Raw genomic sequence first — 14,013 nt, 5'->3', positions numbered from 1 at the left:
GTCTGCCTTTTAATAGGGCCCGACACGGATTTAGGCCCCTTCAACATCAATAATATTTAGTTCGAATTCATTATCAATCCATTGGTTACTAGAACTCAGTTTGAACATTTAATTGAAAGTAGAAAAATAGGAATCCTCTTTGCCTTGTTGAGTAATCAACTAAGCCCATTTATTAGATTGGAGGTGAGCCATTTTAGACAACGCCAATAGCTTATGGACCTCCGGGCTTGATTTAAGTTCTTCTTTTAATTGGAATTGAGGTGCGCTGTGCCAAATAAAATCTCAAAATGCACGGCCCTCGCTTAAATAATATTTTAAATTTTTTTAGAACTCGACGCATGCCGTTTAGCAAATTTTCATGGCCCTCGCAAAGCTGAAACGTGTAGTTGCTTTAAGCGCGTTATTTCAATAATATTACCTTCCTAAACTCGGTTGTGCATTTCATGTGACCCAAATCAAATCTTAAACGTTGAATAAAATATGTTTAGGATTGCAGGTGCATTTCATGTGGCGTGATCCAAAAACGTGTTTTAAACGACGTTCAATCTTCTTTTAAAATTGAATAAAAGCGGTTAAAGGCTAAAATCTGCACATAGGTTTAAAATCAGATATTAAGCCGGATATAACAGTTGAGCGACCGTGCTAGAACTACGGAACTCGGGAATGCCTAACACCTTCTCCTAGGTTAACAGAATTCCTTACTCGGATTTCTGGTTCGCAGACTGTAATACAGAGTCAATATTTTCCTCGATTCGGGATTCAACTGGTGACTTGGGACACCATAAATCTCCCAAGTGGCGACTCTGAATCTTTTAATAATAATCCCATTTCGATTGTCCTTTAATTGGAAAACTCCTTTACGCCCTTCCGGAGGTAGGAAAAAGGAGGTGTGACACTATATAATATACATATATTATATGTATAAGGGCAAAGAAGGCGGAAACAATTAAATTTTAAGTCAAGCCTAAAGTCTACTCAACAAATATCAAGTTCAGAGTAAAATCACGAGCCAAAAATGTAAGCCTGATCCAAAAACCTGTGAAGAATACACTCGTGCATACAAATTTCAAAATCTTACGAATGTTTAGGTTAAAGGCTGTATTTAGCCATGGGTCATAAAGAAACCCTTGAATTTTCTTTTTTACAAATCTATTGTAAAGAAAACAGTTACAGAAGAGTTACAAAAGATAATTAAAATCATGTAAGGTATATTTTAAGATTGACAAGTTCGAATGAAAACTTTTCTCAAAGTTATTCCAAGAAACATGTGTGTTCCTATTTCTCCTTTCGTACGTTTACACTATTATGAAGTTGAGACGTCTTCTTTATTAAGTGTCGTATATAATAGGGCCCTATTTTATAATTTATGCTTGATTCAAAAATCCATGAAATTAACTAAGCATTTTTAAAATGCAAAAGTTAAAAGGGCAAAACAAAAACCCACATATTAAAATTGAAGTGGAAGCAAGACCCTGAACTTATAAACAAACAAGGCAAGGGCAAATCATTAAAAGAGTATAATAGAAACTCAAGTCAAAGGCATCATAAAAAGTTGAAGCAAAAACTTTATATTATTCTAAAATATTTAGTTAAAACTAAGTATGAACTTAGTCCTAACTTGATTATAGAAATCCCCGAAAAGACCTGGGGATATGTTGTTACCAAAAAATATTACCCCTAAATGGGACCAGGGGTAAAACCACCAATTCTTCACCAACAAAAAAAAACTAGTCAACTTCACAATCAAACTTTCACTATGGAGCAACTTCTGAACCGGTATTCAAGATGGCATCATCAGCAGTAGAAGGCTCGATTTGATCAGAAGGAGCTGGGCATCCACCACACCAGGATTAGCTTCAACATTTTTGGGAGTGTCAGCCATGGGTGAAGAAAAAATTTGGCTTTGCTGAGTTTTTTCAATTGTTTCCTTAATCTTTGCTAACTCAGCATCCAAGTTAAAACCTTCTTGGCTTACCTCCATAAGAGTATCATGGCGCGTGTTCAAAATGGCCCAACTTGCTTCAACAGCGGTCTTGTCCTTACGAGCCTCGTAGTCTCTTTCCCAATGATCAAGTTCACTCTTGAGATCCTCCCTCTCAGCTAAAGCGGCATCGTAAGAAGTCTGTAAAGTGTCAAGTGAACTCTCCAAGAACTTGACCTTGTCGGAAGACACTCGGAGATCTTCTTGGGTCTGGGTGAGTGTTTGAACAAGCTCACCAGCATAAACTTCTTTCTCATTCAACAAAGACTTAGGACCTCTGATCTCTTCACTAGCTTTGGAGAGTTGTTTGACAAAAGACGAATCGAGAAGGTTCTTATCTTTGCTCGCCTGGTTGGAAGAAGCTTTCTCAACAGCTAGCTCTGATGCCATGACTCTTAGTTGCTGCTCTAAGGTACATTTGTTCTCTTCTAAAATTCCATCTCAAACTGGAGGCTTTCATACTACTCTTTCCAATTATCTGCCTCAATCTGGTAATCATGCATCAATTGCTCCGTATGGGAAACCCATTTCACCATTTCCGTGCCGATGAGATTGATCTACATAAAAAAAGGATAAGAATCCTAGTAGAAGGAAAATGGTATAAGATATAAAAAGAAGTCTATACCTTCAATGATGATTGCACGATGTCATTCATCCAAGTCAAAGAACTATGACTTTCTAGCTTGGACTTTTCAACCGGACTAATCAAGGGTTTTAACCATACGTCAGCCTGGCCTGACTTCTTCAAAAGATTACCATCGGCAGGAACTTCAATGATAATTTGCTTCACTACCTTGCTTCCACTTGAAGAACCAATTTCAATATGAGAAATATTGGTAGGAGGGACAGTAGACGAAGTCATAATGGCTTGAGGAGGAGCAGAAATAGCAGCAGTAAGAATAGGAAAATGGCATTCCATTGGGACAAATACGGGGAAGGAGGCAAGAGGTACTTCCTCAAACACCAAGTCAAAGCCTTCATTATCAAACCCACGCGAAAAGAGGTGTTCAGCAGAGTCACGAGGTGCCGTGGGAGTCTCTTCATCAGAACTCACTAAAGTGGCTTTAACAGGCTCGGTTACGGGAACAGAATGAGGAGGAGGAGTAACTTCGTCATCCGAAATGACGCGTCTTCTAGCCCGCGGCTTTCTAACCAAAGAACTTCCATCCCGCTCTTCTTCATCTTCAGAATCCTAGGGTCTATCAGCTTTCCTTTTCGATGAAGAACTCAAGATTATCTTATGAGCTCTCGCCAAAGAAAGTCTAGAAGGTGTGATTGACTCAGCGCTTACACCACGAATAGGAAACCCTGATAAAAAGAAGGGTTAAATAAATTCTAATGAATGAATGAATAAAAATAGAAGGGAAAGAATAAAAATTTTACCGTGAATCTTAACCTTCCAACCAAACATATTTGAGAGGTACTTCCAAGATCTAACTTCTATCGGAGTAATGGTTAACAATTTCTCTACCCAATCACGAAAATTGAGAATCTCTTCAACACTTCTCATAGTTGCTAAAAAAAGAAAAGAGAAACAGTCATGGGAAGTACAAACTCTTAAAAAAAGAGAAAGTTGTAAAGAAAACTTGCGTGCAAAATTCCAGTTTTCAGGGAATGGCATATTTTCTTCACCTACTAACCCTATTGTAGAAACTGCAACAAATGGGGCATACCAGCCACGATCTTTATCGTCCTCAAGGCTGACTAAAACTCTCTTACTCCTCCCCACCAAAGTAAAGATCCCTTGACGGAACAACTTAGGGGAGGAGAGATGGATTATATGAAAAAAGGTGAAAGGTAATTGAGCCAAATTAGCCAAATACCTTTAAACATGCAATATCCCTCCATATAATAGGGCCAATTTATCCTAAACACACATTGAAGAAGCGGCAGAATTTAATAATGACTAGATCAATACGGGGTCTAAAGTGTAATGTAAAGGGGTATGTATACACAAAAGAAAAGCTAGCTTTGAAAGAAGTGATCCTTTGATTTGCATTAGGGATCAGAATTGGGAAATTGAACTTCCAATGACAATCTCTACGAACAACAAAGATCAAATCTTCAGTAATCTGTGAAGGGTAAACATCGGCACGATCATGAGAGGACATAGAAGAAACATGGTTTCTAATCGATTCTCTATCAGTATAAAAAGAAAGTTCAAAAAGGATAATCTCATCTATTGTAGGTTCACGGACTGGCTCATTGGAATCTCTACTTCTGGCAGAAGACCTATGTGGAAGAGAAGCCCTAGTTCTAGAAGATGAAGGAGAAGTGGAACTAGGTTGAGAAGAAGAAGAACCTCAAATGGAAAGTGACCCTAAACTACGCAGCCTACCCCCTCTCCTGCTTCTAGTAGGAGCAAGGGGAAGTTCATCTACGATAAGAAGTTTTTGAGGATCAGGGTTTGAAGAAGACGTAGCTATACGAAGAAGAAGAGAAGATTGAATAATCAAAGATGGGAAACTTTTCTATGAAAGAAAAGACAAAGGATATATTTATACTCAGAAGCAATCGTCAAACAAAAAGGTAATGATGGGAACATCATAATGAAAACGGTCACTTCGTGATTGATGTAGCCATAAAAAAGCCATAAAAGACGCTGAAGGACTGCAGAACCAATCGAAAGCCATTACGTGTCACATGCATTAAATGTAAGTGACATGCGAAGCATTAGTTCTGGAAAAGGTATAATGATATGTGGGAATGGCAGCAAAAATTCCCGTTTTAATGAGATCCACTTCCCAAATATTCAATTGCTAAATAAATGGCAAGTGGGGGAGGAGGGACTATCTGTATTGGGGAAAATCGAGTTAACATTTGGAATTAATTATGTGGCTGACATGTCAAGACACGTGGATCAATAAAAGAGTGACAGCTGGCAAAGAGTACACAAAGAGACGCGAGCCTGAATAGGTACAGGCAAAGGTTCAAGAAAACAAGAAGGAACGGTTACTCAGACCTCTTGATAATTTGAAGAGACATCGGTGAAATGAACCAAGATAGCAAAAAGTACAGATACGTATTATCTGCAATTAATGAGCATAAATGATGGGGAACGTAATAGAATCTTCACGAAACAGTTACGATTGTCAATTATAACGTTTCATTAAGGTCATTAATTGCTCATAATGGCTCTATTATGAGAGGAAAGAAACGTAGTACTTAGAAAAAGCTATAAATGGAGAGAAATAATATTTTGTACGGACACACTGATTATTATTGGAATATACTGATTTACATTGCTTTATTTTGCTTACTCGGCTACTTCTCAATTCAATTTTTCTTTTTCATTACATAATTATTTCTTTATTTGATTATCAGTAATCCGAATTCTTCTAAAATTAAGTTTTGACCGAAATTCTTATTTTCTGGTTAAACACAAACCAACACAAAAGTTTGTTTTATTTTTATGGATAATTTATAATTTTCTATAATCTTTTAAAAAATTAGTCTAGGCATATTTATATTTTCTTCTAGACCGTAGTCTTGTTTATCGAAGGGTAACTCAGTTTTACTAACTAGTTCTAGGACAGGGAATTTAGCAACAACGACACCGATTGACATAGTATTGAAACAAAAGGGATTTGGTCATTATTCGAAATCAGATTTGGTAAAGTTCAATATAAAAACCAAACCTAAGGAATAACTCAATTCAGGAACTGATTCACCTTTAAGAAATTTTAGAGTGGCTTACCAAATTCTACCTGTTCGTCAAGTCTTTTATGCAGATGCTAAAACAAGAATATATACTCCCTCCCTTTTAATTTACCGTGAACTTATTTGACTGGAAACGAAGTTTAAGAAAAAAGAGGACTTTTGAATTTGTGGTGTAAAATAAAACACATATATTTTATATGGCTATAAATCATTATATAAAAGTAATTTATTTATAAATAAGGAAAGAAGTTATTTTTCTTTTGCACGGACTAAAAAAATAAGTTCACATGAATTAAAATGGAGAGCATAACTTAGTACAAGAGAGTAAATAACAGTCATATTTATTAACAAAAGCAAAAGCTCACACCTTGATGGGTTGCTCTGATGGTAAGCAAGAGGGGTTGCTCTGATGGTAAGCAACTCCCACTTCCAACCGAGAGGTTGTGAGTTCGAGTCTCCCCAAGAGCAAGGTGGGAAGTTCTTGGATGGAAGGATGCCGGGGGTCTATTTGGAAACAGTCTCTCTACCCTAGGGTAGGGGTAAGGTCTGCGTACACACTATCCTCCCCAGACCCCACTAAGTGGGATTATACTGGGTTGTTGTTGTTGTTGTTGTTGTTGTTGTTGTAAAAGCTCACACCTAACTTACACATAGGAACACTACAACATGCGTACTGATATTACTTAATCGAACAAAAAACCTTACATAACTTGAATTTCCTTGACATCTTTCTTAGGTATCTCAGTTTTAGGAATAACGATGGTCAAAACACCATCTTTCATTTCAGCCTTGATCTCGTCAACCTTAGCATCTTCAGGTAGGACGATGCTATTATTGTAGTATCCATAGCTTCTTGAAGAAGACCAGAACTCGTCATCTGAACCTTCTTCTTGTTCTTCCTTGTGTTCACCTTTTATTGTTACAACTCCATTTTCCACTGTGATCTTCACGTCCTCCTTGCTTAGCCCTGGAAAATCGTACCGGAGATTGTAGCTCTTCTCGTCCTCCTTATATCTTCCCATTAGTTTGGGAGGGGCTTAAATTCAGGTTCTCGAATATCCTGTTGATATTCTCTGTGGCTTGCAACAATGCATTTCCAAGTCCTGAAGGTAAGTTTTCTGTGCCAACAATGAACAAAATTTAGAAGTTAGACAACTAAATATACTATATATATGCGTCATATATACTTTTTTTTAAAGAATTACAAGAAAATACACATGACTTCACATCATAACAAAAAATGACCTATGTTTTTAAGTTTTACCCAACTTAGCCCACATTATACATATTTTGAAGCACTTACAAATTCAAAATCAGTGTTCTTATAATCACTGTTTCTAAAAGCTATGGAGTTAATTCTTTGTTTTCACAACCATTGCTTTTACTCTCTCTTCTTCTCACATCTTTTACATATGCTTCAAGGGACCGTGTATTTTCTGTTTCTCCTCTTGTGTCGCCTGCTTGCAATATAAGAAAATTAAAGAGTAGAAGTCCACCATTGAAGACCATTCAAAGCTTTGCTTTTGAAAATGATTTTTTTTTTAATTTGTTAGTTGTTTGGATTGGGTATTGTTCCGATTGATTGAAAATATCAAAAGGAGTTCAAAATTTAAATTTGAAGTGATTTGGAGTAAATTTGAGCAAGATTTGAGTTAAATTTCAGAAAAGACGCAAGGAAGAAGACGAAGTCAGTTTTATGTATAATAGTGTATATGAGTGTAGAAACACATCTTATACACTATTATACACTTTTATACACCTTTATACAAGTGTCTGTAGACGAACTTCTTTCACGATTTTCAGTTGCAATTCTTGTTCAAAACCAGTCCAAATCTCCATTAAATGATTTCAAATTTTATATAAAACCTCCTTATGCTATTTCTAACAAGTCTAAATAACACCCACTCCAAATTTCTCAAAAAATCAAATTCGAAATTTAAACCCACATATTTAAGCTTGTTAAAAATCTAATTTTTACCACCCAAATGAATTTGGTTTGTTGAATTAATATTTGAGTCACTTTGAAAATTAATTTAAAAGCTTGAGGAATCTTTTTTAAAAATTAAATAGTAATTTTGAGAACCTATTGGAGTTGGATGTTGAATCTTAGCTTATTATTTTTTGGCTAGTTGGTTGTAAATTGAAATATGAGCTATAAAATTGAAAAGTATGGAGCCCAATTATTCTAATATAAAAATTTATGTATACATGATCTAAGCCGAAAGTTATAAATTGAGTTCCACTTGCTAAGAAAACTAGACCATTCGGTATCCAAATGACCATAACTAAAAGTAAATAAAAACATACTTCCTTGATGTGATGAAGTGTGTAGGAGACGGATCCAAGATTTAAACTTCATAGGTTCAACTTTTAAGATTCTTAGCAACCTTTAAGATTCTTAGCACTGAACGAATTATATTATTAAGGTTAGGAGTTCATATGAATGTAGGAGACGGATCCAAGATTTAAACTTCATAGGTTCAACTTTTAAGATTCTTAGCAACCTTTAAGATTCTTAGCACTGAACGAATTATATTATTAAGGTTAGGAGTTCATATGAACTATTTGTTACAAGTTTAGTGAATTTTTACACTGAACGAATTATATTATTAAGGTTATGAGTTCATATGAACTATTTGTTACAAGTTTAGTGAATTTTTACTCATATATTTATATTTCGCGGCGAAAGTACTGAATTCACTCACTTAATATTTCCCTAGCGTATCAATGATATACTACTAGTATACTCTCTCCGGTTCAAAATAAGTGATTTTTTGGCTTTTTTTGTGGTCCAAAATAAGTTATTTTTTCAGATTTTAAGAATGAATTAATTATTATTTTTCCTACATTACCCTTGGAGTAAATAGTGTTGGAGTATATGTTATGAGTATTTATGTGAAGAGATAGTAAAAGTTAATATGGCCAATTTCATTACTAATTAATATTAAAAGGTAAATTTCTTAATCTACGTAAAAACAGCTAAAAATCATTTATTTTGGACTAGAGGAAGTATAATTTAAATAAATAAAAGTGTGTTGTTTGTGAAGGAAGTCTTAATTACCCCAAAGAGCAGGTGCAAAGTCAGAGTCGTTGCGTCTCCAAAGATTGCCACGGCGGCATCTCAGCTTTGATTTCTTACCACCTTGGGAAACTGCTATTTCTTGGGTCTCGATTTTTTCTTTGCCACCATCTTCTGTGGAGAAACGTCGTACAAGTTCAGAGCACCATCTCTGTTTCTGTACATTATTAAGGCTCCTCTGACTAACACTTGAATTCAGCATAGAGGAGGAGCAAGAACCCAACTTTTGCTGCAGATTTTTCAAAGCTAATGGTGACAACGCCATTTCTAAGATATCCGTTAAGGTTAAATTAAAGTTGGTGGTTGCAGCTTATATATGATATACATATGCCGATATGACCTTGTTGTGCTTCAGCAATATTGTAGAGGAGGCTATTTAAAGGTGGTTTCTGTTTGTCTCTAAAGATATTGAAACCTTTTTGAATAAATCAATCAAACATGAAGGAGTAAATCTTAGTCAAACATAATAAATTCCAGATCAAAGAGCTAGCAGTGTAGAGCATACTTAAGATGAAGGAAATATAAATGATCTTATTGAGATTCAACATTGTATCTCCCATCAATCGTTGAGGAGACCGCTTTACAGGTTTTCCTAGAGATTCACTCTTTTCAATCAAGAAAATTAGAAGAGAGCTTTTCAGCTTTTGAAGAAGATAGGAGAAGCATCCCTCCTTGTTGAAAGCTTTCCCTAACTATATATAGTCATGACTCATGGCACCCTTGCCCTTTGCTCGGCTCGACGTCCTCTTGCCTCTAACGTGTCTTAGTCGTGCTTTTAGACGGCGCTCTTACCGAATCGTCGGATGTCGGAGAGGAGATATAGAGTGGGCTATATTAACTTTCGCTGCCCGGTTACTTAGGCGGGACGTCGGTCAACTTGGTCGCGACGGTCAGATTTTGACCAATACAGTTAGTCCCTCCGTTTGTCGGGATCGTCCTCTGTCGCGCTCGGTAGACAAATCATGATTGTTACAAATTTGAGAGAAATCTGACTTACGACTCTTCGTTCCTTAGTTATATTTTATGGGTTTTTGGCGGAGTGGCGACGTTCTGTCGATTCCCATGGATCGTTGCGACGGTTTCGGAATCGAAACATCGTATGGTATTGAAGCGTTGTTTCGTAGTTATTGCCATTATTACACACGTTCCTGGGGAACTGAAACGTTTCATTCCCTATCAGATTCGATTGGCGACTCTTGGGTTTCGTGCTCGGGGGATTTATGTCTCTTATAAATAGAGGGAGCTTGTCATTCGATTGACACACTTTTTTATCTTTTACTTGGGAGAATCCTGCAGATATATTTTCTTTATGACACCTCGAATTTCTGTGTGCCCCCTTGTTCTCTGAAAACTCACATCTCTTCATTTTGTTATTTCTTTGGCGTGTTTTTTGATAAAAATGGCTGGTGATTCTTCTCGCAACAATCTCCCTGCCGCTAACCCGGTACCGTAAAGTGATGCTCAGGTCACTGAAAGGGAAGACGCGGTGGAAGATAAGGAGGTCCCATCAGTGATTGAGATCCTGCCTCGCCCTGGGAGAGAGCCGACTGACTTCAGTACTCTCGCCGGGGTCAAACCGAAACATGTTCACTCCATTATGAGAGAGAGGGACATTGCAGAGCTAAAAGAATGGTGGGGAATCCCCAATTATGTTGATATGTGGCCGGCAGTGGGGAAATACATAGTTCATTTCGACAGCCCCGGATACTGCGCGTTCTACGCCTACCCCTTCATTGTAGGGTACACACTTCCTCTTCCTTTGTTGGTGGTGGATTTTTGCCATTTTTACGAGGTATGCCCTGCCCAACTTTCGTCGTATGTGTACAAGTTATTCTTTATGCTGCTTAAGTACGCAGAACTCGCCGGTCGTGAGGTCGCTTTGGACCATATGCTTAGCATCTTCGCCTTCAACTTATCCGTGGTACGATGATTCACATGCGTCCTCGAGGGTCGAGGAGTCTGGTGGTGAGGATGGACGACAGGACCAACCGTCGTTTCTACGAGAATTATTTTTACATACGGACTGAGCACATTGTGGTGGACCTAATGGTATTCCCTGAGAAGTGAAACTTTACGCGTGAGTTTTTGTATCTTCAGTCGCTGAGATACCCGACTGTTTCCTGTTATGGTACTAAACTTTATCATGTCTTTGCAGCTGAGAGATTGCCCCCTCCGCCTGTTGAAGGTATTCAAGACTGGGTGGGTGCCCTCCTTCCCCATACAGTGGGGATTCGCACATGGTCGACCTTTCATGACAGGTTCGGACGCAGGCCTCTTACAGGTGAGATGGAGTTTCTGTTTGTTATTCTTCCTCTCTTTTTTCTTGGCTTCTTATGTATTGTTTGTCGATGTCAGGGAGAGTACGGAGAGCAAGGGCCCCTTCGTTAGCTTTTCGTCAGTCGGCCTCATCTGCTCACCCTGCCATGGTACCCATCGCCCAACCTTCATCGAGGGCTGCTTCAGTTGAGTCTGTGGCCTTGGTTACTCCTGCGAGGGCCACCTCTCAGGAAGAGGTCCCGACCTATGTTGTTCGCCCGACGGGTGAATCACCATCTACTAGGGAAGAGGAGGGGTCGTCGAAGAGACGAAGGGTGGAGTTTGAGACTGCGGCCCCAATAGTGATTCATCTAGATGACTCTCCTACGATGGCATCTTGAGGAGATGTTGTCATGCCCCCCCCCCCCGTAGGGACAGAACAGGACATTGCCTCAATTCAGTCGGAAGCTCCTGCTATTGTCGGTGATCGCCAACCTGTCCTGGCGGAGAATCAGACTTTCGGGGCCGCCATCATGGTTTCGGACGTACCCTCGTCTTCTGCAATTGGTCGTGTTCTCCCTTCGGGTGCCAAAAGAGGGAAAGGCGTGGCGATTGATGATTACGAATCTGAGTCGGACCTCGACCCTGATGATGTCAGGATGTTTGAAGAGGGCCTTACCCACTCAGTGATTCATGTGGAGGGCTCGACCCGTATTCTTCAAATCCCTTCCGGTGTCAACCTCTTTGGGAACAAAGAGGATCTGGTGTCGCAGTTCATCCTGCTATGCTTCGAAGCCGAAAATGCAGCCCTTCGGTCTGTTCCTGATGCTGATTTGATGGATGAGGTGGCCACCATGGGCTTAAGGGTACATTGCATTTTACTTTTGTTTTTCTTCGCCATTCTTGAAAATATTGGTCTAATCCCGTCTTTGCATTTTCCAGACGTATATGGTGGAAGTGGAAAGCATTCGCAGGGCCAACACTCGGGCCAGGATTTTCTTGAAGATGTTGGAGAAGTATCGTCGCTACCGCAACAGGTGCCGTGAGATGCATGAGCAGCTAAAGAAAAACCCTGGTAACCGGGCTCTTGGCGAGGAGTTGGAGAAACGGGACCAGGAGTTGATGCATGCCATCTGCAGCAAAAGTGTGCTCGAGGAGCAACTTTGAATTAAGGATGAGGAGCTCGAGTTGGGTAAGGGAGTCACCGCAGAATGTGAGCATCTGCAGGAGAGATTGAGGTCGATGCAGTCGGAGATGGATCAGAACTTGATCAAGGTCGAGGCGATGAGCGTGGAATGGATGGGGAAATTGATCGGGCTGGAGAGCAAGGTTGTTGGGTTGGAGAGCATCGAGAGTGCTTGGTTCGAGGCTTCGGCGAGGGCGGCGGCCCTGGAGAACACCATCTGCGTCCTTCAATCCGAACAAGAGTCGAAGAGAGCGACATCTACCCTTATGGAGGCAAGGCTTTAGGAGCGCATCAGCGAGATTGACCAAGAGGCATCAGTTCTGGGAGATCGGGTCGCAGCATTGGAGGCAGAAAATGGGCAACTGTTGGCTCAGGTTGAGTCTTCCTCTACCGTTGTTCCCCGCCATATGCACGAGCTTTGGATTTATGCCGAAGCCCAGCGGGATATATATATAAGAGTTTGTGGGAGGCGGGTACTGTGACTGAGGCCGCCTATGAGGAAGTGCGAGAAAGTGGGGGAGGCTCGCACCAATTATGGGTACAATGCGATGACGCCTGAAGCTAATAGGGGTGCGGATGATAGTGATGGAGGGATTCTTGGAGACGGTGATGGTGATGGTGATGGCGGTGATGATGTCGAATGAAGAATGTTGCCTTTGTCTGCTCTTATTTTTATTTGCTTGTTGTTGTTTTGTTTTTTTCTTTTTTATATTTGTTCGTCATCCATTGTTGTCGTTTCTCCCCCCTTTCTTTTTCTACTGTTGGCTTGGGCCATGTATAAGCGGCGATAGTCCGCACAATAACTTTGTATAAAGGAGTCTTTTCTTCATTATTTGCCTTGTACTTTACCTTTATTTCAACTGTTTTTGACTTTTTTGTGTGAGATAGATGCATGTATGGCGAGTCCCAGTTTTTCTTTCTGATAGCTTTTAGCCTCAGAAGTGTTACGACCTAATCGAGAGAGTGTCTCGTCATTATTCGATCGAGGTCTAAATCTTTTCTTTTTGGCGGAGGCCCTTGGCTTCAAAGGGTATTATTTCGAACTTATCGAAATAGTAACCCGTCATCGTTCGATCAAGGTCTAACTCTTCTTTTTGGCGAAGGCCCTTGGCCTTAAAGGGTGTTATTTCGAACTTATCGAAATAGTAACTCGTCGTCGTTCGATCAAGGTCGAACTCTTCTTTTGACGAAGGCCCTTGGCCTTAAAGGGTGTTATTTCGAACTTATCAAAATAGTAACTCGTCGTGGTTCGATCGAGGTCGAACTCTTCTTTTTGGCGAAGGCCCTTGGCCTTAAAGGGTGTTATTTTGAACTTATCGAAATAGTAACCCGTCGTCGTTTGATCGAGGTCGAACTCTTCTTTTTGGCTAAAGGGTGTTATTTCGAAGTTATCGAAATAGTAACCTGTCGTCGTTTGATCGAGGTCGAGCTCTTCTTTTTGGCGAAGGCCCTTGGCCTTAAAGGGTCTTATTTCGAACTTAACAAAATAGTAACCCGTCATTATTCGATCGAGGTCGAGCTCTTCTTTTTGGCAAAGACCCTTGGCCTTAAAGGGTGTTATTTCGAACTTATCGAAATAGTAACTCATCGTCATTCGAGAGGTCGAACTCTTCTTTTGGCGAAGGCCCCTGGCCTTAAAGAGTGTTATTTCGAACTTATCGAAATAGTAACCCATCGTCGTTCGATCAAGGTCGAACTCTTCTTTTTGGCGAAGGCCCCTGGGCTTTAAGGGTGTTATTTCAAACTTATCGAAATAGTAACTCGTCGTGGTTCGATCGAGGTCGAACTCTTCTTTTTGGCGAAGGCCCTTGGCCTTAAAGGGTGTTATTTTGAACTTATCGAAATAGGAAC

General features: G+C 39.6%; 1 protein-coding gene across 1 annotated transcript; it reads right to left on the bottom strand.

Annotated features, from left to right (window-relative positions):
• Window positions 1–1,780: 1,780 nt before the first annotated feature.
• On the bottom strand, window positions 1,781–2,371 carry LOC138879116 (uncharacterized). Its single transcript, XM_070158699.1, has one exon. The coding sequence runs from the start codon at window positions 2,369–2,371 to the stop codon at window positions 1,781–1,783; it is 591 nt and encodes a 196-aa protein (XP_070014800.1).
• Between the last annotated feature and the right edge of the window lie 11,642 nt (window positions 2,372–14,013).

This window comes from Nicotiana sylvestris, chromosome 10 (genome assembly GCF_000393655.2).
Source record: "Nicotiana sylvestris chromosome 10, ASM39365v2, whole genome shotgun sequence".
NCBI classification, from domain to species: Eukaryota; Viridiplantae; Streptophyta; class Magnoliopsida; order Solanales; family Solanaceae; genus Nicotiana; species Nicotiana sylvestris.
The sequence above is the reverse complement of the archived record's forward strand: the minus strand, read 5'-3'. Positions and strand labels throughout refer to the sequence as shown.

Coding starts and splice junctions, on each gene's coding strand:
- LOC138879116 (XM_070158699.1), bottom strand. CDS start 2,371: ATGGCATCAGAGCTAGCTGTTGAGAAAGCTTCTTCCAACCAGGCGAGC.